Source organism: Cimex lectularius, unplaced genomic scaffold (genome assembly GCF_000648675.2).
Source record: "Cimex lectularius strain Harlan isolate CLEC.00 unplaced genomic scaffold, Clec_2.1 scaffold14, whole genome shotgun sequence".
In the NCBI taxonomy this organism is placed as follows: domain Eukaryota; kingdom Metazoa; phylum Arthropoda; class Insecta; order Hemiptera; family Cimicidae; genus Cimex; species Cimex lectularius.
Window position 1 is genome coordinate 1747768 of NW_019392637.1, and position 27621 is coordinate 1775388.

Consider the following 27621-nt stretch of genomic DNA (forward strand, 5'->3'; position numbering starts at 1 on the left):
TTTAATGAGACCACATCCGAAGCCATTTTGAACGGTAAAACAATTGATAAAAATTTAAAAATTATTTATAATAACATTTAAACAAATAATTTAATGAGTAATTTAAAAAAAATTCTGTTTATTTAACAATTTAATGCAAAGGAGCTTATCACACATCGATCGTGAAGTGGATACTGGATAAAACGTCCATGGTTGTTCCAACACCACTAGAGAACACAAGACACTAAACAGTAAACACACAAGAGAAAAAAATTATGATAAAATTATTTAAAAAATATATAAAGTAATTATCAATGAAAGTAGTGATATGTAATGAAATAAATAAATTAATAATTAACTTAAGTCCAAGGTTGAAAATATATTCCTATGTATCAGCAGGTCCTATGAAGCTACATTGTAAAAAAATATATGTGTATATTAATTACCAATATTGTAATAATTAAGAATAATAAAAATTATTATTATTAAAATATGGTTCTATTGTTTGATGTTAGCCTGAGGCTATATTGAATGGAAAATCCATTGGACTAAGAGAAAAAAATTATATAAATCCATTTACGTTTTAGTGGTCAATTGACCAAGTTAATTCTTTAAATTAATTATTCTTTCTATGTAAGGTATAAATTATATGAAGTTCAAAAAGACAATGACACATAGATTGCGAATGCCGTTTTACATGCCAGGTTGCGCCTGGATCACACCAGGACCACACATGGGCACCGCCTAACCAGGAATGAGAACAAACCATAACTCCTAATGCCAAATTGACGTCAATATAACTTAAGTGCAGTGTCAAAGAAGTAAAAGATAAGATGGGGGTTGAAATGACTTGGAGCCTCTTCAACATAGTAAACTACAATAATGTAATTTTAAATCAAACAATAAAATATGTATAAGTGCAAATATTTAGTAATGCTTTTACTGTTTATTCTTTTTATAAAAAGTTTTACATGTTTTTAATGCACCAAGCTTTCTGAATAAAAAATTATAATTAAGGACCACATGTACTTATGTAATAATAATTAAAATGGGTATCTTTTGATATGTACTTAATATGTGTATGTCTCAAAATAATATGTATCTCAAAAGAGAAAAAAGTGAAAATCATGTGGTTTGCAATTTTTTTTTTAATATATATTGAAAAAAAAAAATGCAATATGCATCGTTGAATCTCTTGGTCTGTTTCCTTTTAGTTTTCGCTAGCCTGATCCTGACATTGACCATCATCTTCATCCTCGGATGCGGAGTGTTCATCGCTTGGGAGGAGTTGAACGACGATGCAGAAGCTGATAGGGACGACAGGTTCATAAAGGCAAGGAAGGACCAGCTGGACGATGACCCCCTGGGCCAGGAAGAGAGTCGATTCAGTGATACCCCTGCCTGCCATAACATCCAGCCAAGGTTTATTAATTAAAAAAAAAAAAAAAAAAAAAACTTTCATACAATTATTTTAGCAGGGCGGAAGACTTGCCAGAGTGTCTGCCGAGGATGCGCCTCCCCGGATCCCCCGGCTACGATTGTGTCGTTCCAAATATGATACAAAAGGCCTTTATGTTCAAGTAATTTGATCCGCCTCCATATTATTTATAATATATATATATATTTTTTGTCTTTTGCAAGGTCGCAGACTAAACTGCAAGAGCGTACAGTATTTCTGCACCAGCAGATTCGCAGGCGTAAGAGATTGTGACGAAGGAAAACATGTTCAATAACTACCAAATGTGCTGATAGATTTTTTCAAACGGGACAAAACAACAAAAAAAGACAAGAAAAGATTATAAATAAATAAAAACTAAGTTCGATACTTTTTATTCAAATAATTTAAAAAATCATAAGAAGACATGTCAGATAATAAAACAATCGTTCTGGTACTAATATCAGACAATGCATTTTAAAAAAAATTATAAAACCACACTGGATACCACTGACCCATTGGAATAGGAAAGTACCGACCGGGCAAATACTGTGACGCAGAAGACTACAAGGGAAGAGTTGAGAAATTGAAGTTGTTAGGTTCAGATTCTGCAGTCAGTGGAAGAAGCATCAAAGCCATGTTATGTCTTATGTTTCTTTTTTTAAGTAACTGTTTTATTGTTGCAAATGAAAGTTTGAATTTGGGTTTATTAACGACACAATTTGCTAGAAACAGATCCATAAATTGCAGATAGGGGGTGTTGAAATTACTCTGGAAAATTTTGTCATATTTTTTATGCATTTCAAGCTTTTCTTTTACTCAATATAGTCTTAAATGATTAATTACAATGGTTTATTTAAATAAATAATTGTTTATTTATACTATTTTTGTTTAATTGGATAAAATACATTAAAATTATAAAATTTAGAAAAAATTCTTTATTTTTTATTTTAAAAGGGTATTTTTGTTAGATTCTGGAAAATTTGGTCATATTTTTTATGCATTTCCAGCTTTTATTTTGCTAAATATAGCCTTAAATGATTAATTACGATGCTTTAGTTAAATAAATAATTGTTTATTTATTCTATTTTTGTTCAATTGGTTAAAACACATTAAAGTTAGGAAATTTTAGTACAATAATTACACATTGTATAAAAGAATGGGTAATTGTAGTATCTTTATTTTTTTTATTTTAAAAAAAAAAGTGTTTTTGTTAGATTCTGGAAAATTTTGTCATATTTTTTATGCATTTACAGCTTTTATTGTGCTAACAATACCCTTAAATGATTAATTACGATGCTTTATTTAAATAAATAATTGTTTATTTATTCTATTTTTGTTCAATTGGTTAAAACACATTAAAGTTAGGAAATCTTAGTACAATTATATATATCTTTTATACTATATATAGTATAAAAGAATGGGTAATTGTAGTATCTTTTTTTCTTCTTAAAAGTGTTTTTGTTAGATTTTTATTTCAAAAATTGAATTAGCTAATCGTTTGATTAACTTAATTTTTTTTAAATTGATTTCAGCAATTTTTATTGTTTATTAAGTGTTTCGGGATATTTTGTCGGGCGGGGGTGACGTATATTGGCAACACTGGGCCGGCAGATCGCTGACAACGAACTTACGAAGTCTTAAACCAATTGATAAGAAGATGGCCGTCTTTTGAGCTCGGCCTCTGTTCCGAAAGGGATTTCGATTTGTACCCCCGTTTCCTGGACAAAACCCAGACGACCCGAAGGGCGAGAATAAATTCAACATGCTCTCCGTCATAAACAGGATACTAGACTGGTTCCGGAGCCTGTTCTGGAAGGAGGAGATGGAGCTGACCCTAGTCGGACTCCAGTGCTCGGGGAAGACCACCTTCGTCAACGTTATCGCTGTGAGTAACTGGCCTCAATTTTTCTTTAATTCCTCGGCCTCAAAAAAAAATTACGGCCAATAATTACAACCTGATAAACATCAAACCAACAATTACGTCTTATTTACAAAGGAAAACATACATGCCCAAGCAACCTTTTACAAAACATACTCCAATTGGCGATCTATGTACAGAAAAAGCAGTAACAAAGTTTTCAATGTTTCAACAAATTGCCTTCACATCAAAATTTTAACCACACCTTTCAATCGGGACTTTTTGTATTTTAAACAACACAAATTGTGTGTCAAGCGTTGATAAAAGAAAAAAGAGAAAATATTAATGACAATTGGTTTTTTGATTACAGGGCCGGTAGGTTCCTATTGCGCAGGTTATAGCAAGCAACCATCCACTTTTAAATTATTATAATAACAAAATCTGATTTATTTAATTGAAAAAAAAAATCCTCAATACTATTTTTTTATGCACCGTCTGAACAGACAGCGTTATGTATCGAGAGTATTTTCCACAAACTTTACAAAAAAATTAATCATCTAAATCTTGTCTTCAAAATAAATACTAAATCTTATCTATCTTACATTCACCGTTGATTAGAAAACGTCGCCCTTTCTCCACTTGGAGGGGAAAAATAACCATTAAATTGCATTTGTGCCATTCCACGACAACAATCAACAATAAACAAACAAAAAAACACTTCTAAACTCTTTTTTTGTCAATTTGCCAATGGGAAGGTTTCTCGTGGAAAGGTTATCCTGTCAAATATTTTTAAAAAGTTTTTAGTGTCCAACGCTTAATTTATGCCAAAATTACTAATTTTACTGCATAATAAATAGCAAAAAAACTTTATTAATAATTTGATGGCCACGTTATATACTTGAAATTTCCTAGTTAAAGACCTGTCAAATATGCCCCTGGACTATGTTGGAAGGTTACAGTAATAATTTTATTATTGATTTTTTGAAACAATGTAATGAACGTTCTCTATCACATCAATCATACATGACAGTAGTTCGCTCATTCGCTCACTCTTTTTTCCCTGTTATTCTCGTTCAAAACACTTCACTTAAGTACATAACAGAATAAGCATTTATTTTGAATGTCGAATATCTCATTGCCACTCTCACACGACACAATAATATGACACATCTACACAGAAAACAAACACTTTGATCCCTGAAGGTGATCTCAATACAGATCGAAACGTTGGCACGATAAAGAAATGTTTTTCTAAAAACTATGCCACACCAGACCGCATCACACGATCTCCAAATAATCATTTATTTTGATTTTCATTTACAGTCTGGGCAGTTTACCCAGGACATGATCCCGACGGTCGGGTTTAACATGCGCAAGATCACGAAGGGTAATGTCACGATCAAAGTATGGGACATAGGAGGGCAACCGAGGTTCCGCTCCATGTGGGAACGCTACTGCAGAGGCGTCAATGCGATTGTGTAAGAGCTCTTATTATTCTTTCATCACTTTTATTTTATGAATTCAAATTAACAAATTCACTTTCAGTTATATGGTCGACGCCGCCGACCCAGACAAGCTGGAGGCGTCGCGCAACGAGCTGCACAACCTGCTCGACAAGCCGCAGCTCATGGGCATACCCGTACTCGTACTTGGAAACAAACGGGACCTGCCGAACTCGCTAGATGAAAAGGAACTGATCGACAGAATGTGAGTAGAATCGTCCCGTGGTTTATCGTTCACTATTCACTAGCTCATTGGTTCATTCATGCCCTCACTGTAACATTCACCTATCGAATCAGTCTGTCTTAATAACTCATTGAGTCAATTTTTATTAAGACAATTAATGATTTACTAGCTCATTGACTCGATCAGACGCTCACTGAATCAATCAGCTGTTTATTCATTCGTAGTTTACTCGATTAGCTGTGGAATCAGTCTGCGAAGCTTATTGAATCAATGAGTCTCTCACCTGTCTGCTCGTTTGGAGTCTGTTCATTCCGTCATTCGATAAAGCATTCCGTTACAATCATAATCTCCACTCCCTGAGTCGATCAGGCAGTCATTGAATCAATTAGCTGTTGACCCATTCATAGTTTACTCATTTAGCTATGGAATCAGTCTGTGTAGCTTGAATTAATGAGTCATTCACTGAATCAATCAGCTGTCAGCTCGTTCTGAGTCTGACTCACTCATTGACACAATGAAGCATTCTGTCACACTCACAGACAGCCAGTCGCTCACTGAGTCAGTTTCAACATTACCTTACTTTATCAATTAGCCAACGTATGATCCATTATAGATACACAATTTTTTACACTCGCCGATCACCCCCTCCTCATTCCTGTTCCAGGAATTTGTGCGCGATCCAAGACAGGGAGATATGCTGCTACTCGATTTCCTGCAAGTCGAAGGACAACATCGACATAACGCTGCAGTGGCTGATCAACCACAGTAAATCCGGCGGGGCGCACTAACGTACCGCAAGCGGCTGCCAGCCGTCTGAAGAACAGCAACAACCGCCGGCCAGGCTAGGGCCGGCAAGCCGTATGGAAGATATAAGACACAGTAATCTTATTTTTTCAGTTTTAACCATGACTATTTAAAAAAATGGTCAGCAATTATCATTCTCCCCCAATTTTCCTTTGTTTATATTTTAATTTTTTTTAAATTAACATTTAAATAGGTTCGATTACAATTTGTATCCTGCATTTTAAACGCCTACAATGCATTTTAAACAGATTTGTGTATTATTAATAATCATTAAAAAATAATGGTCGACGAGTGGCATTTTAATTGTTTAAGAAAGTGAGTCATTGTTCATATTCTTAGGCTTATAGTGTATTTTTTTTTTTAAATTTATTAGGTTAAAAAAATTTGTATATTTTTTTGTAGATACAAATTGTGATGATTTTATATTGCAATACATTATTATATTGTAAATGCAAAAGATATGATTATTTTGTTTTGTTATATGATATTATTTATAGATTTTTATTTTATTTTATTTTGTAAACTTATTTTAATTAAAGTGTATTGGTAATTATGTATTTTTCCCTGACTTATAGATACATTTATAATTTGTAAGCTATAAAAAATTAGATAAGAAAGGACACAAAATGTTTATTATAAGCTTGAGTCATAATAATAAATAATAATTAAAAACTAGTTGTTATTGAGAGTTTTATGTTGTTATTATTACTAATATTTTATATATGCCCCCTTAAAGAGAGAAATAGAACACCAACTGCCATTTGCTCAGGGACATTTCACAGTTTTATTGTTATTGACTCAACAAACTCAACTCAACGTTATTCACCAAATCATAGTCTTGACTCATTCAGACTCACTGACTGAGACAATCAGCCATTTGGTCACCCAGTCTGTCGTCCGCTCACTAAGTCGATCAGGCACTCACTGAATCAAAACAGTTCTTCATTCATTCAGAGTCACTGATTGAGACAATCAGGCATTTGGTCACACAGTCTGTTCACTGAGTAGAATAATGAATCAGTTCTTGACTCAATCAGAGTCTCTTGTTAAAACAATGAGGCATTTGGTTGTACAGCCTGTCATCTGCTCACTGAATTGATCAGCCACTCATTGAATCAATCAGTTCTTGACTCATCCAGAGACACTGATCAAGACAATCAGGCATTTGGTCACACAGTCTGTCATTCGCTCATTGTGTCAATCGGGCACTCACTGAATCAATCAGTCTTGACTCATAGTCACGACCCAATGAGGCATTTGGTCAAACTGTCTGTCATCTGGTCATTGAGTCGATCATGTTATTATCATTTTTAATTAATTATACTCTAAGGACTTTGTTGAGATGAAAAAGTTGTGTCACGAGCAGGATAAAAACCACTGTCAGCTCAATACGCTGCTCTGACCACATAACATGAGAACTCATGCATGTGGTTAGAGCGGTGGCATATTGAGCTGAAGGTCATGGGTTTGTGCCTCTAACTTTTCCTTCTCTACAAAGACCTTAAATAAAGAATATAATTAATTGAAATAATTAATAAAGTTAATTATGATTGCTAAACATTTAAAAAGTCCAACAGGTACTTAAGATTTGATCACTCATAATCGAAAGCCAAACGCAAGTTTCAGATCAATAACGATTAAATTTTGAACAGAAGTTAATGAATAATTTAAAAAAAGACTACTCACTTTGTCCACTGACTTAAGTCATCGACGATTACTATTCCATCTCCACATAGTTGTACAATTTTTGCTCGATTTTCATTGTGTACAAAACTTTTGGCAATTAAAAATAACAATAAATGGGGAACATAATTTGAACTTCATAAAAAAATATTACAACTGTAGTTTAAGTTAATGGAATACCAGTACAGTATTAGTACAGTTGGCAGCATTGTTTAACACGCCAACCGCACAATATAATTTTCAAATACCTATGTTTTATTTATAACAGAAAGTGATTAATAGTGGCTCGACGAGTACAACCGAAACAACGAGAACAGGCGGACCCAATAATAGGGTAAACAAATTTGTCTTAAAAAACAATTATGATAAGAAAACACGCTGTTGAGTTGGCAGCACTGACTTAACGGCCAATCGCCTTTTATAGTTGAAGCCTATAAGTTGAAATAAGCCTCATTTAGCACGAAGGCTGCGAGACGGGAAAGGCTGAAACTACGAGAAGTGGCGGACCAAAAACGGAAGGTAGGCAATAAAATTTAACTAACGATAAATATTATAATTATAATAAATTCTTCTGTTCGGTTAAGACATTGATTTAACTCTTCAAATCTGCCTGTTTTCGAATCTTTTATATAAAAAAGAGACTTTACTCTACGATAAAAACCTAATAGGGAGAACAGGCCGGCGAAACAATAAGAGAAAAAATATGTATGAAAAACTATTTTAACTATATTTAGTCTGGATATGAGTAAAGAATCCAACCAATATATTTAGTCAAATAATTTTCATTTACAACTTGCTTTATAATAAAAATCGAAACAGCGAGAACAGGCGGACCAAAATAAAAAAAACGAACGAAAAGGTTAAAGATAAGAAAATACTCGGTTTGGTTAAGAAGCACTGACAACTCTGCAAACCCACCAGTTTGTCGAAACCATCTGTATTTTCAAATGTTTCGTTTATGAAGGAGATTTAATGTTACGTTAACAAATGAAACATCGAGAACAGGCGAACCAAACAGTAATGTCTAAATAGATAAATAAAAGGTATTTCAATTTTATTTAACTTAAATGTAAGAAAATACACTGCTTGGTTGGCAGCACTGACGCAGAGTCCAAACAACACGTCGCGTCAAATATGTTTCATTAACAGAGACTTAATACTAAGATAACAATAGAAACAGCGAGAACTGGCGGACCAGACTGTAACGGACTTAATAGGTAATTAAAAGGTATTTCAATTATATTTAGTTTAGATGTATGAAAATGCGCTGTTCGGTTGGCAACCCTGACGTAAAGAAGTCAAAACAACATGTATTGTCAAATGTATTTCATATATAACTTTACACTACGATATAAACTGAAACAGCAAGAATGGGCGGACCAAACAATAAGGTGAAAATATATAAACGAAAAATATTTGAATTTTTTGTATACCCCTTGTGGAAGAGCTTATTTCAAAAACAATCTTAAAAAAAGAGGCAATCTCAAAAACCCAACCAATAATCCGGAATCCTAAGATTTTTAATAATTTCATTATTCTAATTAAGTGCCCAATGATTTATTGAGTTCTTACTTTTAACCTACTCATTTATCATTTTTCACGATTATTTCCATGGTTTTTCTACTACTGTTGACTTTTGATACGTACTGCATCTTCTAGGCCTTGAGGTCTTAATGTCCCTTCTATATCTTCTACTATTTCTCTAATTTTATCGTTTCCCTAACTGAGTCTGAGCCTTCGTTAACTTTTCTATTTTTTAGAGGATATATTAACGCCCTTGGTCATCAATTCTGTCTTATTTTGTGAGGTGACCTTGGATTTTTTTTTACAGAGAAACAGCAGTTAAAAAAAGAATTAAAAAAAAAAAACGAATAAGAAATTAACTTCATTATTTACGTCGAAAACTTCTTTCCACTGTTCAGTTGAGAATTTGTGATAGATTCCGCTAATGTCGAACGAAAGCCGTAGTTAGAGATTAGTCTGGATTTCAAGAGCAGTGGTTTTTTTAATATTTATTTATAACAAGATATATGGTTTGATCTGATATACAATCGCCTTCGATCTACTTCCACTTACACAATGATTTTTTTTTTTTTCAAAGTGTGAAAATGCCAATCATGTCTCGGCCGAATCTGTCATGTTGTCTACCATTTTTAATCTGTAGTAGGCCTTCAAAATTTAATAATTTATACAAAATGAAATTAAAATTTCAAAAAATGTATGAACGTTGAATAAACAGTCTTGCCATCCACTGTACTTCAAAAACAAAGAGATACCATTAAATTCAAATACTAGGATTATACTATCGTAGGACGATTCTAGACAGCAGACGGCTTGATTTCTTTTTTAGGCGAAAAACATCAACGGCTATAATCGCTTTTGTACTACCAATGGTATTGGTTTCCTTTAGACAATTATCTCTTCTTTTTCTATGCTTTGATTTCCAGAACTGGACTCACCGGCAGGAGGAGCAGCCTTCCCCTGCCAAGCAGCGAGCAGTACGCCCCCAGGAAAACATGTCCCTGTAGCTGGTGGGATTGTACTCCCAAGTCATGTCTTTGTACCTTGTGAGATTGTATTCCCAGGTCACGTCTCTGTGCCTGGTGAGATTGTACTCCCAGATCACGCCCCTGTACCTGGTGAGATTGTACTTCCAGGTCATGTCCTTGTACCTGGTGAGATTGTACTCCCAGGTCACGTCTCTGTACCTGGTGAGATTGCACTTCCAGGTCAAGTCCTTGCCCCTAGTGAGGCGGTATTTCCAGGTCATGTCCTTGTACCTGGTGGGATGTTTCCCCAAGGTCTAACCTCTTTTATATTTCGTAATTGGTTTGTTTCCACCCATTTTCCTCAATTTTAATTAACTTAAGTTTGAAAGCGGACTTTATATTTTAAGGATTTACTAAAACTGAGATGATGGGATTGTTCTGTGAAGTTTTCGCTGCGTTGACAACTAGCTCATTTCCCTTAATCCCGACATGACTCGGTATCCAAATGAAGGAAACAGAAGAGCCTTTAAATTTTGCCAAATGTTCTGAACTAATGGGTTTTTGGAGACTGACTTGCTTGAAGAGCACTAGAAGAATCAGAATATTATTGCGGTGACTGATAGAGGGATCATGTAAAGCATTTAAAGTCGGACTTGAAATCCCCACCCGAGACCTAAGAGGCAACTTGAGCTCTAAGACCGAAAACTATTTTGACTGTCAAGACTCGACTAACTTTATACTTTACTTATTTTATTTAGATGATTTTGTACATAAGTGGTGGAACCTTGAGGTAATGCCAAGAAATTTGCCGGTTTTCTCGTTCAGCTCCCTGTCAGAAGGGCTTAACCTGCCGGTAAATTTCTCCTGTTGCGGTTGGCGGCCGTGGCCCTTTTTTATCACGGCTCCGCTCCTCCTCGCCTCGCTCTCCTTAGCCGCCGGAGTTTCGCCGAGTTTTTCCTATACTTCGACGTTCCTTTTTGTATGTTTTCCATTTTTTTTTCTTTTTTGTACGACTTCGCTCAAATTAATCGGCCCTCGTTCCCGGCCCCAACAGGTCGAGTCCAGTCGTCGTGGAAAAGGAAGCCGACACCCGGGTATGGCACCGCCGGCGGGAACACAACAGAGCTGCAAAGACGTTTCGTGATATTTCACGACGCCTGACTTCCAACGGCGGCATCAGGTAGGTGCAGGAGGAAGAGACGGAAGAGAACAAACCGATAAAAAGGTAAGAAATGACCATAAATTCCATTTTTTTTAAATCGAGCAAACAATCTAAAGCTCGATGTTTCGGCGTGTATTTATTAAAAAAAAAATAATACCCGGAGGGGCACGCCCATTTTATTTTTAGAACGTTAAACGTTGATAAACACGGTTAAACCGACGATAAAAGGAGGAAGCGTTTCACCATTTCCGATTCAACTAAAAAAAAGTCTTTCAACGGATCCGCCTGCCACGGCTGATCATGTTTTACACGTCTATTCCTGCCAATTTGACCAAAATTTCATCCACTCAAAAAAATAAAATAAGTTAATAAATAAAAAAATAAAATCCACCTGTCAAATATTTCCATAAAATATCACATTTTCCCAGAAAAAAAATTTGAATAAAATTTTTAGGAAAATTGATATAGTATCGAGAATAAAAATTTAACTCCATTTAATTAACAGGTCAAGCGGACCAGAAATTAGTGAATTTAATTAACAGTGTTGCCAACAAAATAAATTTTCTAATTCTCCTTTTTAAAAATAAAATTTATTTTTCCATCGTTATAATTGAACAAAACACGTTATCATGCCGGGTCCAACAGAAAGATTAGGATGATCAGGAGGAAATGGATTTATTCGCTTTTCAATAAAATGTTAATTTGGTTGAAACATTGTTTTTGTGTAAATTAAAATTAAATATGCATATCTTGTGTGGCCTTCGTATTGTGAAGACAGTGTTGCCACGCTCGTCGAAAACAAGTCTTGGGCGGGGGGTGTCATTTTTTGAAAAATTAATGTCAATTTTATACTTTGTTTAAACAATAATAACAAATTTAAATAAAAAACCGACCTGTTAGTTTTCCCCGATTTATTTTTTCTCGTACATCTCCCCCCATTAAAGTTCATTGTTTTGTCTTTGTTTTTTATCCATTTCATTGAATAAAAATTTCGAGAGGAAATAAATTTTTTTTTCAAGCCGGTCTAATAAAACATTTGTATTGTTAATAATAATATAAAAAAAATCACCGATCAGCCAATTTTCATAAAACATAGTTGCCACGCTTGTCGCGTGGAGAGTTTGATTTTGTTGTATTTGTTATATTTAAGAAAAAAAGAAAAAAAATATAAGGAAGAGAAAAAAGGGGGGAAAGGTCGATACTACACCTTCATGCCGCTTTTATCTGCAGAAATCTTTTTCAATAATTCTTTAAGATGTCACGACTGGTGGATTTTTTCGCCGAGAACACACTCTCCAAGCTTCCCAAGCTTGTAAGTATAATTGGTTTACAGTTTTGCCTTTTTTCGAGTTATGGATGTATGCACATGTACAGGAAACGATTTTTTTTTTTTGTTGAAAATATAAAAAATAAAGAAAAAAATTGAACATCTCTTGCCTGCCTCAATCAACCCCTTGATATACTTGTTGACTGTTGATTTTCTCCTCTTCTATTATTTACTATTTTTTTTCTTTCGATATAAACATTTCCCAAACGTTTAAAGACTCATAAATACACGGGAAAAAAATAAACAGTAGGACAAAACAGAAGTCTTAGCACTAGTCGAACAGTGTTGCCAAACTGTCAATTGTTTTTCATATAATCCAAATTTGACAGTTAAGGGGATTTAATATTTTTATATTCTATTTTTTATTTTAACGTAAGGAGAAAAAAAACAAGTTTTACCTGCCGAGCTGACAGTAAAGGATGTACTGTTTTTTCGATGTGTGGGGGGGAGCGTAAGCTAAAAAAAACAAAAACATTAGCGCCCCTCCGTGATGAGTTTCCAAACAATTCGATTTGTGGGGGGAAGTGAAAAAATATCGAATGTTTACGTCATTCAATCGCACATTTTCGCTTATATTTAATTACCTTTGTTCACACGTTCGATTGGCATCCTTTGTGCACTCATTAAGACACTCATTCGCCCCCTTTGTTCACTTGTCCAGACTCTCATTTCGCTGCCACCCTATTTTCACATGGTTCATTCGTTGGGACACTCATTCGCTTCCTGAGTTTAATCGTTCAAGCACTCGATTCTCTCCCTCTTCACTCCCTTTGTTCACTACTTAAGACACTCATTCGCTTCCTAAGTGCAATCGTTCAAGCATTCATTCGCCCCTTATGTCTATGTGATCAATCGTTCAGGCACTCGATTCGTTAGTTCATTCGTTCTGGAACTCAATTCGTTCCCTTTGTACACTCGTTGAGACACTCATTTCTCTCGCTCACTCTTTCAGAACACTCAATTCGTTCTTTCATATATTTAACCCTTCAAGTTGGCTGATTGATGAAGTTCAGTGTCTAACAAACGCACATACCCACAAACACGATGTCCCAATGTCGAAAAGGATTTTTAAAGTGGAACAACGCGATTTAAAAAAGGCAAAATAAAACGGAAAAACAGGTTCTCAGAGAAATGGTCAAATGTCAGGCGCTCATCAATAAAGACCATTTAGCCGATAATGACCACTCGAGTTGGTGAAAAAACGCCGTTTTCGAACTTACTGTCGACGTCATTTCAAATATAGGAAGATTCGATGTCTCAAGGTAGTACTTAAAAAAATGCAATAATTTTAAGTTGCGCGTTTTTTTTTCGTTTGTCGAGAGCCTGGTTCATCCTTGCGGTGAAAGCGTACGCAATAAAGAATATCGGGCGATGGTATGCGTGCACGTGAGGGGATTGCAGATTGGGCCCGTCGTCCCTCGCTCTTACCCTCGCCCTGGTGTGCGGTACCTTCTTAATTGCGGCCCAACTGTTCAGATAGCATAAGAGAAAAAAAAACGCAAATTTTTTTAAAAAGCCAGTTCGATTTTGGTTTTCGCAACCGTGTCCCATTAAAAAAAAGAAAGTCAATGTCGGCGTACCCCACTTGGGCTGTTTTAATCCGATACACGATTCTCTTAAGCAAAGTGTAATAGTCTTTTATTTTTTCCTCTACTTTTTGTTGATCCGTCCGACCCTCGGTGCAGAACTAGTCCAAGGACCGTGTTTTACCGCTATTTTCGGTCTCCCATTTGAATCGACCGACGGTTTTAAGTACTAAGTGCCACCCGTGCCAGGCGTTCCTAGCGCCGCATTCCGGAATCGAAAAACAAAAAAATCGAATTTTCAACTAATGCACCCTCAGCTGAAAAGAATCGGAAGTTACGAACGAACGAATCGAATGAATGGCAGGTCAAAACTGATCGGTAAACCACACGGAGAAATCTCACAATAGAGTGACTGAACGATTCGGGTGGGTTGAAAAATGAAACCAAGGAGAAAGTGAATGGAGCAAGTGAGTGAATTAGGGAATTTATGTCAGCAAACGAGTGCATGGAACGAGTGAGTTCGTCGATGAGAAGAACGTATGAGATGGGGAACAAGTGAATGATAAAGTGTGCGGATGAGTGTATGAACGGAACGATGGCATAAAGGTGCAAAAGAATGTCGTTTTCGGGAAAAGTGAGCTAATGAACTGAACGAATGAGGTGGTGTGGTGAGTGGAACGAACAAAAGAATGTTAGGTTTTTAGGAGAGTGTGAACGAGTGAACCGAATGAATGAGCTGGTATGCTGAGTGATTGAAACGAAAAAGTAATTAAATTAAGGAGCAAGTGATTGATGTCAGTTTTTGTGAGAGTGAACCAAATGAATGAGCTGGAACGTCCATGCTGAGTGCGTGGAAAGAAAGGGATATTTTAATTAAAGGAGTTGTGAGGTACTTGTATCACAGAGCAAATGATTAATATGAGTTTTTGGGAGAGAGTAAGGGGGTGAACCGTATGAATGAGGTGGTATTCTGAGTGAGTGGATCGAACGGGGGAATGAATTTGAAGGGCAAGTGAATGATTTGAGTAAGTGAACGGTATGAATAACCGAGTGTGAGAGTGAAGCTCATCTCTCGCAACCACTTACAATCTCGTTCTATTTTTATATCCGTTATTTATGTTTCATTCCAATTATTCATATCGACAGCGCTGAATGAATTATGCGCGATCGTTTTTTTCCAGTTCTTTCTCCAACTGCTAGATCTAGAATATGAAATGGTCAGAAAATGAGACAGGTGGCCGGTTCATGGTCGATCACGTGCTTTTGTTTTCTTATTTTTCTCACAGTCTTTCATTGTTTTAACAATGATTGTCATCGTCAAGTTAATGGCATCATTGGAAAATTCCAATCGGAAGTGCCAAAGCTCATTAACTATTCACGCCTTCAACGGAGGGCAGGATGGGAAAACCATTTCTGGTGTTTTGACGCACGGGCTATTTGTCCGGATTGTTGACTTGATTTTTTTGGTTTTGTTTTAAATATTTCAATTTTTAATCAACAGCCCGGTGAACCCGTGGAATTTTACAGGAGAGCTGGTTTCTCCGTCCGGCAATCCAGTTATTCCCGTCCACTACCGACCTACTGGGCAAACCCAAAAAGACCACAGCCAAACGAACCTCCCACCTTCAAGTCCGCGATTTTTCTCGTTCTAGCGTCTTCACGCGATTTCCTTCCAAGGCCTTACAAAAGCGGTTGACATTTGGAGAGAGAGGGAAAAAGAGAAATAATGAATGTTTCACCTGAGAGAGAGAGAGAGAAAGAGAGTCAATTATGTAGCATGTTAGAGATGTTTATCGCGTGAGAGAATGAGAAATATTGGCAAACGAGGATTATTGGTTAGATTAAGACGGGGATATAGATAAATACATCCTAGAGCGATCGAATTGAGCCAGGCTGAGATTGACTAAATGATGCAAGCAATAGAGTGATAGAGGTATAAGAAGAAAAAAATGACAAAGATATTTTTTATGCTTGTGTATACGGCAATGCAAATTGTAATCCAATCACGGTGAGGTCTTTTTATGGATTCTCACCTTAGCGGCAGGCTTCCAAGGGTAAGCGATTAGGTGACAAACGATTTTTTCCCCCCATCTCCTCCAGCCAGAGCAAATATACGAGCGAGGACGTCAATTTCGCAAGACGTGTAAAACAACTGAATACCAAAATAAAAAAAACTGCCTCGGATCCGCTTGTTCTCGCTCGGCTCGAGAGGCACCGAGACGGACAACTACAACAACACGTTGTTTGTCCAGGGCGCAAAATCGCAATTGTTGTTGTGCACGAATTGTGACAGGGCCGAGGAATTTGGCCGAAAAGGCCCGACCCCCTGGGGCCCTACTTTTACCCCGGCTAATTGACGTCAAAAATGCCATTTTGAAGGTGAAAAGGAATTTGACGCCGTCGACCCTACGAAGAAACCGGTGAAAATTCGTTGCAGGCCGAGGGTGTATCCTGTGTTACATCGCAGTTGGGTGGGGGTGGAGATAAATAAAAACGACAACCGTCTTTCGTTATAATCGATTTTTATCTAAAAACGGCGAACACAAGCAAAGTGAATTCAAACAAAATAAGTAAGTGGATGGGTGAGCGAAAGATTTAAAATTAAGGGAAAGATGACTGATCACATGGTGGGTGAACGAAGTGAGCATGTAACTGATCCGTTGATAGGTGAATTAATCAAACGAGTGTCTCAAGATGAGTGAACGAATGAAGTGATTGACCGATCCCACAATTGCTATCGAACGGAGTATCCGAATGGTCGTAAGATTGCTAAAGGAATGAAGTGTTCATCACATGATTGGTGAACGAAGATAGTGTGTCAGATCCCATAGTCGATGGACGAATGAAGAGTGTGAAGGATCGCAAAATTGGTAAACGAATCAAGTGCTCATCACATGATCGGTGAGGGAATGAATAGGGTCAGATCCCATGGCTGGTGAGCGAACGAAGTGTATGAATGATCGCAAAGTTGGTAAACGAGTGAAGTGTTCATCACATAATAGGTGAATGAATGAAGGCTCTGATCTGATGAAGCGTCTGATTGCAAGGTTGGTAAACAATGGGGCGTTTGAATGGCCCCATGCTGGGTGAAATAATGAAGTGTGTTAATGATCCCATGCTGGGTGAACCAACAAAGTGCGTGTGCGTATTTGATCCCAAGATTGCTGAACTAATGAATTGTGTGAGTGATCCCATGATTGCTGAACTAATGAAGTTTATGAATAATCACATGATTGATGAACGAATGAAGTGTGTGAATGATCCCATGATTGATGAAAGAATGAAGTTTGTGAATGATCCCACGCTCTGTGTGTGTGCGCGCGTGCGTGCGCGTGCGTCCGATCCTATGATGGACGGACGAGTGAAGCGTGTGAATGATCTCATGCTGGGTGAACCAACAATGTGAGTGTGCGTATTTGGTATTTGATCCCAAGATTGCTGAACTAATGCATTGTGTTAATGATCCTATGATTGCTGAACTAATGAAGTGTGAATGATCCCATGATTGTTGAAAGAATGAAGTGTGTGAATGATCCCACGCTGTGTGAGTGTCCGTCCGATTCTATGATGGACGAACGAACGAATTCTTTAAAGGATCCCATGATGGATGAACATACGAAGCATCTGAACAATTCCATGATGAGCGAACGAGCGAAGTGAGTGTGCCAGATAATTTGATGAGCGATTGAACTAATTGAGTGTGCCTAATACCTTGATAAGCGAACGAACGAAGTGAGTGTATCTGATCCCTTGAGCGATTGAACTAAGTGAGTGTAGCTGATCCCTTGATAAGCGAACGAACGAAGTGTTGAACCTGATCCATTGATGAGCGATTGAACTAAGTCAATGTGCTTGATCCCTTGATGAATGAACGCGTGTACGCCCTTGGATACTTAATAAACAAATGAAAATGAGCTTTTTATTTGCTTTTGAACAACTAGGTGAAAGTCATGTCAGTTGGGTAATATACAATTATTAAGCTATTAAATTTTTTCTCCAAGTCGCTAGGAAATTTTGTTTTTTCTTTAAATTTGAATTTAATGATTTTCTTGTAGCTGGGGGTGTTTATTTCATTTTTTTAAATTTTTATAGAAGGTATGACTGAGTCATTCGACTTGAATTTTAAGCGTCTAGTCGTAATGTCTCGTCGATTACCAAGATCGTGATCTTTTTTCCCGTCTTTCGAATGGGCAGAAAACCCTGGAAAAATTTCCAGATGACGGCGGTTTTTCGTGGGGCCCCCCCAAACGGACATCCTCCTACTCTCGGGTGGGCCCCCTCTTCGCGGCCACGGGGTCCCTCCTCCGGGTGCCGAGGGAAAAAGAAATCCAGTACCGCCCGGTCTTCCTTCTCAGAGGTTCGGGACGCTAGAAAGGAGAAAGGGCCAACAGAATTAGACGCCGGCGTACTAGTTGTCGTTTTTCTCCGGTAGAGACAGAGATTTTTCACCGCCCCCTCTCTAAGAAAAAAAAAGAAAACCCAGGAAAACCGTGCCAACCCCCCATCGCAAATCGGCCCCACCCCTACAGGAAAAAAGGTAAGAAGTTTTCTTTTTTCTTCCCCTTCCTTCATTCATTGTCTTTCCCCCGGATCGGAATTTAAAACATGCGATTTTTTTTGTATCGCGCAATGGGGCAAAAATCATCGAGTCATCAATTTTCCAGCCTGGTGTCCTCAAAACCTTAAAATATATATAAAAAAATAATAATTTAGTACTTTTAATACATTGGTTCATTTTTTCTCCTTTTTCTTTTTCTCATTATTATTATTATTATTATTTTTTTTTTTTTTTTGCCGTGGCTAATAATAATTTTCAAACTACACTCAAAACACTTTATATTTGAGCGTGTGTGTGGTTACCCCCATCTCACAATTTCTATTTTGTTTTTTTCACCAGTGCTAATTTTTACTGGACTTCCTGTGCTGTTTGATATTTTCACCTTGCTCCGCTTAAACCGCATACTATTTTGCGGTACCCTGTATATATATATGTGTATATATATATGTANTCATTACCCAGTGAGTTTTGTGATATTTCGTGTTCAACGCTTAATTTGCAGTAGGTTCTCTTATTTTGTTTTGTGTGTTTTTTGAAATTACTAATTCTGTCTGAAACAAATTAGTATCGAAAAAATATACAGTGATTGAAAATTAGCAAAAAAAAAGTATGTATATATACAGGAAACTGACGGCTAATATTGTAAAAATATATGTGGTGATGGAAAATTAGCAAATAAAAAAACCCTAAAATATTACACTATACTGAACATTACTAATATAAAATTTACATATTCTAAAAAATCTATAACTATTGAAAAAAAATTACATGCTAAATAAGATAAGTACATTTAAATTAAAAAATCTTGAACTGTACAGTATGCATAATGAAAATTAGTATTAAAAAAAGGATAAAATTAGTACTTACAAAAATATACACTACACTGAAAATTACCATTGACAAAAATATGACATAGAAGTGAAAATTAGTATTGACAAAAATATATACATGGGAATGAAAATTACCATTTACAAAAATATGTACATAGAAGTGAAAATTAGTATTGACAAAAAATATATACATGGGATTGAAAATCAGTATTGACAAAAATATGTACATGGAAGTGAAAATTAGTATTGTCACAAATATATACATGGGAGTGAAAAGTAGCATTGAAAAAAAAATATATACATGGGAATGAAAATCAGTATTGACAAAAATATGTATATGGAAGTGAAAATTAGTATTGATAAAAAAATATACATGGAGGGGAAAATTAGTATTGACGAAAATATGTTCGTGGAAGTGAAAATTAATATTGACAAAAATATGTACATGGGAGAAAAAATTAGTACTGACAAAAATATATACATGTGAGGGAAAATTAGTATTGACAAAATATATACATGGGAGTGAAAAGTAATATTTACAAAAATATATACATGGGAGTGAAAATTAGCATTGTAATGTACACTATACTGAAAATTAGTATGGACAAAAATATGTACATGGAAGTGTAAATTAGAAACAACTAAAATATATACATGGAGGTGAAAATTAGTATTGGCTTAAATATTTACATGGGAGCGAAAATTAATATTGATATTAATATACTCTTTACTGAAAATTTATACTGACAAAAATGTACACTGTATTAAATCAGAAAAGTATACACGTTAATGAAAATTAGTAGTATTGAAAAAAATGTACAGGATATTTAAAATTAGTACTGAAAAAATATACACTATGCAAAATAATTAATATTGAGAAAAATATACCTAGTGATAATTAGTAGTGATAATTAGTGTTGAAAACATATACAGGAGAATGAGGAAAACTAGTAATTTTTACAATCTTGATGAAAATTTGCATAAAGAATAATGTATGCATGTTAATAAAAATTGTTCTTTATTGATGTCAAACCAAATTGATTATACATACAAGCAAAGAAAGAAAAAAAGTCAAAAAATTTAGGCTCAAAGTCAAAGCGTTATTTTAATTTTTTTTTTTTTTTAAATAAAATTATAATGGACAATCTTTGATCTAAACATCTATAACAATACAAATCCTTCGACGCTAATGTGAGTCACATAGGTAAGTACGCAAGAGTACTGACCTTTCATCCAACATTGCACCATTCACACACTTCATTCGTTCATCCCTCATTGAATCATTCACACCCAACAATTTTCATTGCAATACTAATTCCCATTCCCTTTATACGTATATTATTATTTTTTCAGTATTAATTTCCCACCACCCTATGCATTTTTTTAAATGTTAATTTTCATCACCTTTACATTTTTTCAATACTTAATTTTAATAGTATATTTTGGGAATTTTAAAACTGACAAAAAAATATAGAGTAAGTGCAATAGTAATTAAAAAAAAAAATCCGTTATGTATAGGATACTTATAATTAATATTGGGAGAAAAATATATATGTAGGATAGAGAAAAATATAATTTTAAAAATTTGCAGAATGCTGAAAATTGTATTTAAAAAAATCATATGCAGTGTAATGAAAATTAGTGCTCAAAAAAATTACTGTCTAAAGAAAATAAGTAATTTTAAAATTCCCAAAATACACATTATACTGAAAATATTATATAAAAATACATGTACAATGTATTGAAAATTTTTGCGCGTAAATGAACGAATGAAGTGTGTGAATGATTCAATGTTGCATGAGCAGTACCCTTGCGTACTAACCTATGTGACTCACCCATGAAGTGTTGAAGGATTTGTACTGTTATAGTTGTTTAGATGAAAGATTGCCCGCTATTTGAGAAAACCGACAAATTACATAGGAATCGGGAACAGCTTTGACTTTAAGGCAAGATTTTTTTGACTTTTTTCTATATATGTATACGTCAATTCCGTTTTGACGTCAAGAACATTTAACTACAGGAACTGGTGACGTCGTTTTCTGAAACCGGTCTTTCAGTTTGTTTATAATTTGGTTCTTTTTTTGTTCAGTACCTTTATTTTACTCGGGAAGGGGTGTCCTTACTAAATGACAGCACCTTTGACCTCGAGGTTTTTTTAAATAGTAATTTCTTGTACCATATATATTAAATTGCTTATTTTTTCTTCCTAATTGACAGTATCGTCTATGTATATTTTTTTGTTAGACAGCGATTTTATATATATAATAAGGTGGTTTTCCTACTGATTGCAGCTATGTATATTGTGGTAGATCCTTGTTAATGGCAATACTAATCGTTGTACGCTAATTGGCAACACTGTATAATGAAGTGGTTTTCATACTAATTGGCAGCACTGCATTTGGGGTAGTTTGTTTCCTATTGATTGGCAGCACTGAATATAGGGGTAGGTTTTTCGTATTGATTGGCAGCGCTGCATACCGTTGTCTTCCCTATTATTTGGCAACACTGTATAATGAAATGGTTTTTCATACTAATTGTCAGCACTGTATTTGGGGTAGTTTGTTTCCTAATGATTGACAGCACTGAATATAGGGGTAGGTTTTTCGTATTGATTGGCAGCGCTGTATACCGTTGTCCTCCCTATTATTTGGCAACACTGTATAATGAAGTGGTTTTCATACTAATTGTCAACACTGTATAACGAAGTGGTTTTTCATACTAATTGTCAGCACTGAGGAGCATTGTCTTTTTGTTTTGAATACATTATAAACAAATTATATTACAGTATTATAATTTGGTTAAATATTAATTAACTGAAATTTGTATATTGATTTTTTTTTAAATATTACTTCGGAGGAGCGTGCGTGCGTGTGTGATTAAAACAAATACAATTTGCCAGTCGTTTAGAAAACGAAGCTATGATTACAGTAATAGCGGTGTAGTAACACTTATTACTCGGTTCGAAACACGGGATATCCCATGCTTTTCTGGACGAGCGGGTTTCCCCGGAAAAAGCGAGGATACGCGGACCCGCGTTACTTTTTTATCATACCTTCGGTTTTCCGCGTTCGCGACGCAGCTAATCGCTTCCGTTAATTTCGGACAACAGACGTTCCACCACGTCCCCACCCGGTGCCACCAGACGACAGACGTACGTCGAAAAACAACGCCGACTTTCTAAAATACCCCGGGACATTAAAAGAAGAGAAAGAACGAAAAAAAATGGGACAATTAGCCCGGGTCGTTTCAAAACCCCTGACACAACGGGCACATCCTAGTGACACGGATTATTGCCGGTGGACTGTGCGCAACTAAGCCGAGGCCTCGAATCAAAAAAGAGCGAGGACGCGCGGACCGGAAATTGCCATAGCCTGGAAAGGCAGCCCCTTGGACACAAAACAGAAAAAAGATCAAAGACATCCTAACTGTAATAATTTATGTAAACATTTTGAGTTAATATGCCCAGGTTTTACATTCTATTTTTCATAAATAACACTTCCTGATATTTTGAAAATACTTATTATTACACTTCTTCTGTTCACGTCGGTGTCGACTGCCAGTGTACTGTATAATTTTTATTTGCCACCGAGTACCTTTTCCTCATTCTTGTTTGAAGTTAGTATGTTTTGAGTGTCTGCTTCTAGTCGCGAAAGGTTTAGCACCTGAGTCTGATCTTTAATCTAATCGTTGGCACGATAAAGAAAATGTTTTTCTGAAACCTATGTCACACCAGATTCATCTCTCACTGTTCTTATTCACGAACGATTCTGCCATTGAATCGGATCATTGATTCAACTCTCAGTGCTTCTTCAAATCACATATAGTTCAGCTACTGGGTCGAATTATTGATTCAACTCATAGTGCTTCCTCCAATCGCACATAGTTCAGCTACTAAGTCGGATCTTTGATTCATCTCACACAGCTGACATTCACGTACGATTCAGTCTCATCGGTTCGGCCCGAACGATTCATCAAACAGTTCCGTCGTCGCAGCGATGCCGAGCGAACCCCGTCGGCCGGCCACTTCCTACCCATCGGTCAAGGCTGGCTGGTGGATATCTCCCGGCCGACGCGACTCATAATTGTTACGCAATTGGAAATTTCTCCCGTTGGGTTGCTTTCACTCTCCGTCCAACGGGGGAGAGGAGCCGGAACACGACCGGAATAAATGGCCGTGCCCTTCCGAATAAGGGAAATTGCCGCCCCCCTTTACTCGTTGGCGGGGGAGGGGGTGGAAAAAAGAAAACCTTGATTATTATTATTTAAATACCCGGGGGTGAAATTAATAAAATCCGGACCGGGGAGCGCGCCCCGCCCGATGTCCCAGGACTGTGCGCCCGGGTGAAACCGAACAGGAAATTCCTGTGCAATGGGATTTTGAAGCACAGCCGCTCGTCTCCCGTTCCTGGCGCAAAACTGTGACTGAGGGCGATGACACACGGAGCGGTTTTGACCGAAGCGTTTACCGCGAGAAAAATCGAGGCGGTGAGTCGTTCATTGTTGTTGCATTTAACCTGACAGACGTAGCGGTCGTAACCGCCTGTCGGTTTTCAAACCGAGTCGGTCGGTGGCGGAGACGACCCAACGCGTCGGTTTTGAAAACGCCAGGCGGTGAGTGGTACCCAAGTATTGCATCAGCCCTGACACACGTGGCGTTTATTTGAGCTGTTTTTCTTGTTTGTTCCCCACTTTCTTGAGGGGTTGTTCGTTTGTCAATCTTCTAATTTACTTTTATGATGCAAAAAATAGACGTGGAGAAAAAAATTTGTAATGCGGCATTTTATTTTACTATGTAACTCGTCAAAACTGCCCATTTACAACCTGGTAATGTTAAAACATTCTTCAGGGTGTTTCCTCATCTCTGAAAACAAATTCTTAAAATGCCCTCTTTCGCTTCTCTTCTCGACAATTGGATGAACCCACATTCTCCTGTGTTTTTTCTCCATTCTCTTCTTCCAACGATAGTACAACAGACACCAGAAGTATCTCTTCATCCATGGGAACTCCATGGGGAATGGGCCAATGCCAGTTCAATAAGATTAATAAATAATAGAATTTTAGCTAATTCTCAACTTCCTGACGCCTAAGCTTTACATATTGATACTTAACCACCACTAAAAATGGGGGGGGGAAATCTAAGTATTTACAGATTGTACGGTGCTGTACAGTAACACAACCGTTTTTAAAACGAACTCACCTTCCTCCAGGGCCTCTTTTAACTTTACAACTACTTGAAAGTACATCACCTTATAATTAAATGATTTCTACAGCTTTACGGGTACAAAGTATGCGTATGACTGTCGGTGATACATGGTAGTAACTAGTTTAATAAAAATTTTGTTTTGAATATTATCTGGAGGAGGAAGGGGACCTCGTTCAAATCCCAGCTCTGTGCCTTTTAAATTATAGTATGAAAAATGAAAAGTAGTTTAAACCTTGCTTGACTCTGAACAGGAATTACTTTACTTTTATTGATCAGAGAGGATTGATTTTTTTTGTTGGGGGGAGCGAAACGGGAATCGAACCTACAACTGCAGGATCTAAGCCGAGAGTCTGACACGCCTACTCAGCTACCCGAGATCCCAGTTAAATATAAATCAACTTAAATATTTATTTTTAAAGACTATTTTTCAAAACTTCATAGAGAAAAGAAAACCGAACGAGACGTAGTGTGTAGATAACTGTGAGATTTCACTTTGTAGCCAGTTCCATGGAATGTTCATCAAAGAAAAAAAAAAGTACTACATGGGGGAATAGTCTGTAATGCTGTAACTAATACACGAAGTTACATACAGTTACAGAACAATATATTTATTAAACAGGACTTGTTAAACAAACTGCAAAACCTTGCGACGTTCAATGCTTATATGCACTGCTATAGGATACATTTAATAACTGAGAGAAAACAAAACCGCTTCGGCCAAAACGCACATCATACCGCTGCGTGTGTCACAACGAAGCGGTAAACGCTTCGGTCAAAACCGCTCCGTGTGTCAGCGCCCTGACTCAATCGTTCGTTCAGTACACCACTCAATCGTTCATTCATAACAAATAATAAAATAACAAGGAAACTACAGTATACAACAAAGGAAATACGAGAAAAAATATCGTGTAAACTCGTAACAATTTTTTTTCTTTTAAATTATTTTATAATAACAAACTTCCTTTCGTTACTAAAACAACCTGGCTGTCAGTGAATTAATTGAGACTCGTGCAAATCACGAACGTTTCAGAACTGAGTTGGGTCATCCTCCATTCGGTCATTTGAGGTGGTTGTTTACAGAGTTTGTATGTCTTTTAATGAGTTGATCGATCGCTCACTGACTTATTCGGTCTTTCATTGAGCCGCTTAGTCGTTCATTGAGTTGATCGGTTATTCGAGGTGTAGCTGGTTGTTCGTTGAGTCCGTAGTTCCTTTAATGAGCTGATCGTTCGTTCGTTGAGTACATCTGTCGTTTAATGTATGCTGAGTCAGTTGGTCCTCACAGTTGATCAGTCCTTAGTGATCGGTCACTCGAGTTGTAGGTAGTTGTTCGTTCAGATTGTTGGTCCTTTAACGAGTTCGTTGAGTACATCGGTCTTTTCTAATTTTATTAACCATTATTTATGCAGTTTTTTTTGTTCTTTTTGACAAAACCGTAAATGTTTGTATTTCCGCTGATAGAAAATAAGTAAACGCCAAGGATAACGCGATAAAGACGTGAGACACGATATCCTGAAGCTAATTATCCAAATGAATATAATCAAATTATTTAAAAAAAATCTGCGATCCTCAGCGTGAGAACGGCTTACAGCATTTTCCCTATAATTAATTAAAAAATTGTTTTTATTTGTATCACCGGCGCAGGTAATCGTAGGGCCAATTATATTCTAATTGACGGACAATGGGTGATCGTCGCCACGCCATGGGATTCTCAGCCGAGAAAATCGGGTTTTAATTGGCTGTTGACGTTTTTATAAGTGTTAGAAAGTGAGCGATTCGCAGACGTTTGACACGCCGTTGGGAAGGTTGGGAAGAATCGACCTTTCCTCAGATCTGCTCGTTCTACGTCGGTCGTTCAGTGGGCTGTTGTTAGTTGGGTCCATCGTACTCAAAGAGTTGATAAGTCGGCCGTACTTTCAGTCTGTTGTTCGTTCAGTGAATCGTTTCTGTCTTTCAATGAGGCTATTCGGTCATTTGAGGTGGTTGTTTGTTGAGTCGTTGGTTCTTTAATGAGCTCATTAGTTGTCCGTCGAGTTATCGGTCGTTCATTGTATGTTGAGTCAGATGAGTCGATCAGCCCTTAGTGAGTTGTTCGATCGATCGTAGTCCCGGCCGGCTCAAATTTATCTTATTCGTGGATTTTTGAACCATCGCGTTCACCTGCGGTCCGTTCGCAGCCCCGCCGTGCGAAAGGGAGAGGAGTTTTCACTGTAAGGTCACTGGGGTCCCATTCTAGACCTTGTGTTGCACTTATTATTGTTTTCTTTCCTTGCACCAAAATAAGTACAATCGTGTCAACATGCGGTTAATTATGAATAATTAATATTATTAATATAATTGCAATTAATGTTCTAATGAAATAGTGGACACTCTTGACCAAACAATTATCGTGAATCATCACGAATAAAAACTTCCTATTTACATAATTTTACTTTTTCAACTGGCCGAATTTGAAAAAAAAATGCACCAATTTGGAGGCGAAGGAACGATCCAATGAATGGAAATTCGACCGAATTACTGAATGAACGATTATTGATTCACTTAACGAACTACACGGTGAATGGTCGGCCATGTCGATGAACGAACGATTTGCAGACTGATGAATGAACGGCGTGTTACCTCCTGAAGCCTGATCAACTAACTCAAAGAATCAAATAATGAACGATCGAATGTTCCCCACTGATAGTATGACTGAATGAGTCATTAAACGACGGAATGCTCGCGACTGATTGATTGACCTACTGAATGAGTCAATGAAGAGCTACTCCCTCAAAGATAAGTTAACTCAAACGACCGAATGCTCTTGACCGTTCGACATACTGAACGAGTCAATAAACGAGCTATTCACTCAATAAACTATCGAATGCTCTCGACTGATTGATTGACTGACTGAGCGAGTCAATAAACGAGCTACTCCTTCAATGATAAGTTAACTCAATAAACGACCGAATGCTCTCGACTGATTGACTGACTGAACGAGTCAATAAACGAGCTACTCCTTCAATGATAAGTTAACTCAATAAACGACCGAATGCTCCAGACCGTTCGACAGTCTGAACGAGTCAATAAACGAGCTAC

General features: G+C 36.7%; 3 protein-coding genes and 1 long non-coding RNA gene across 8 annotated transcripts in view; 3 read left to right on the forward strand and 1 right to left on the reverse strand.

The window, feature by feature from the left end:
- The first annotated feature begins 1121 nt into the window (after positions 1-1121).
- On the forward strand, positions 1122-2277 carry LOC106673258. Of its 2 annotated transcripts, none has more exons than XM_014405305.2 (3): positions 1122-1401; positions 1455-1559; positions 1621-2277. In XM_014405305.2, exons 1-3 carry the CDS (start codon positions 1151-1153, stop codon positions 1688-1690), a joined length of 426 nt encoding a protein of 141 aa, XP_014260791.1. In that variant the 5' UTR covers positions 1122-1150; the 3' UTR covers positions 1691-2277. The 2 variants fall into 2 exon arrangements, with proteins under 2 accessions (XP_014260791.1, XP_014260792.1); XM_014405306.2 differs by having other exon boundaries at positions 1129-1401; positions 1458-1559.
- Positions 2278-3090: 813 nt separating this feature from the next.
- Positions 3091-6242, forward strand: LOC106673257 (ADP-ribosylation factor-like protein 8B-A). Its single transcript, XM_014405304.2, has 4 exons — positions 3091-3302; positions 4599-4753; positions 4821-4982; positions 5626-6242. Exons 1-4 carry the CDS (start codon positions 3180-3182, stop codon positions 5747-5749), a joined length of 564 nt encoding a protein of 187 aa, XP_014260790.1. The 5' UTR covers positions 3091-3179; the 3' UTR covers positions 5750-6242.
- On the reverse strand, positions 3095-3851 carry LOC106673261. The gene is made up of 2 exons (XR_001341383.1): positions 3424-3851; positions 3095-3340 (listed from the first exon to the last, which is right to left on the reverse strand). It is a non-coding gene; the product is annotated as an uncharacterized LOC106673261 (long non-coding RNA).
- Positions 6243-7950: 1708 nt separating the features above from the next.
- LOC106673267 (elongation of very long chain fatty acids protein AAEL008004-like) overlaps positions 7951-27621 on the forward strand; it is a 29239-nt gene continuing 9568 nt past the window's right edge. The window contains exons 1-2 of one of the 4 annotated variants that reach the window (XM_024227176.1): positions 7951-7967; positions 10992-11162. Coding sequence is in view for 1 of the 4 variants with exons in the window: in XM_014405335.2 (XP_014260821.1) it covers positions 12355-12411 (57 nt within the window). In the remaining 3 variants the exon portion in view is untranslated. Of the gene's footprint in view, positions 7968-10804; positions 10917-10991; positions 11163-12168; positions 12412-18274; positions 18490-27621 lie in introns of those variants that run through there. The other 3 variants (XM_014405336.2, XM_014405335.2, XM_014405337.2) reach the window with 3 other exon arrangements.

Bases quoted from the DNA above. Each gene is read 5' to 3' on its own strand.
- LOC106673258 (XM_014405305.2), top strand. From the start codon at position 1,151: ATGCAATATGCATCGTTGAATCTCTTGGTCTGTTTCCTTTTAGTTTTC. The intron at 1,402-1,454 runs GTTTATTAATTA...CAATTATTTTAG, and splicing joins TGCCATAACATCCAGCCAAG to CAGGGCGGAAGACTTGCCAG. The intron at 1,560-1,620 runs GTAATTTGATCC...GTCTTTTGCAAG, and splicing joins CAAAAGGCCTTTATGTTCAA to GTCGCAGACTAAACTGCAAG.
- LOC106673257 (XM_014405304.2), top strand. From the start codon at position 3,180: ATGCTCTCCGTCATAAACAGGATACTAGACTGGTTCCGGAGCCTGTTC. The intron at 3,303-4,598 runs GTGAGTAACTGG...TTTCATTTACAG, and splicing joins CCTTCGTCAACGTTATCGCT to TCTGGGCAGTTTACCCAGGA. The intron at 4,983-5,625 runs GTGAGTAGAATC...TTCCTGTTCCAG, and splicing joins AAGGAACTGATCGACAGAAT to GAATTTGTGCGCGATCCAAG.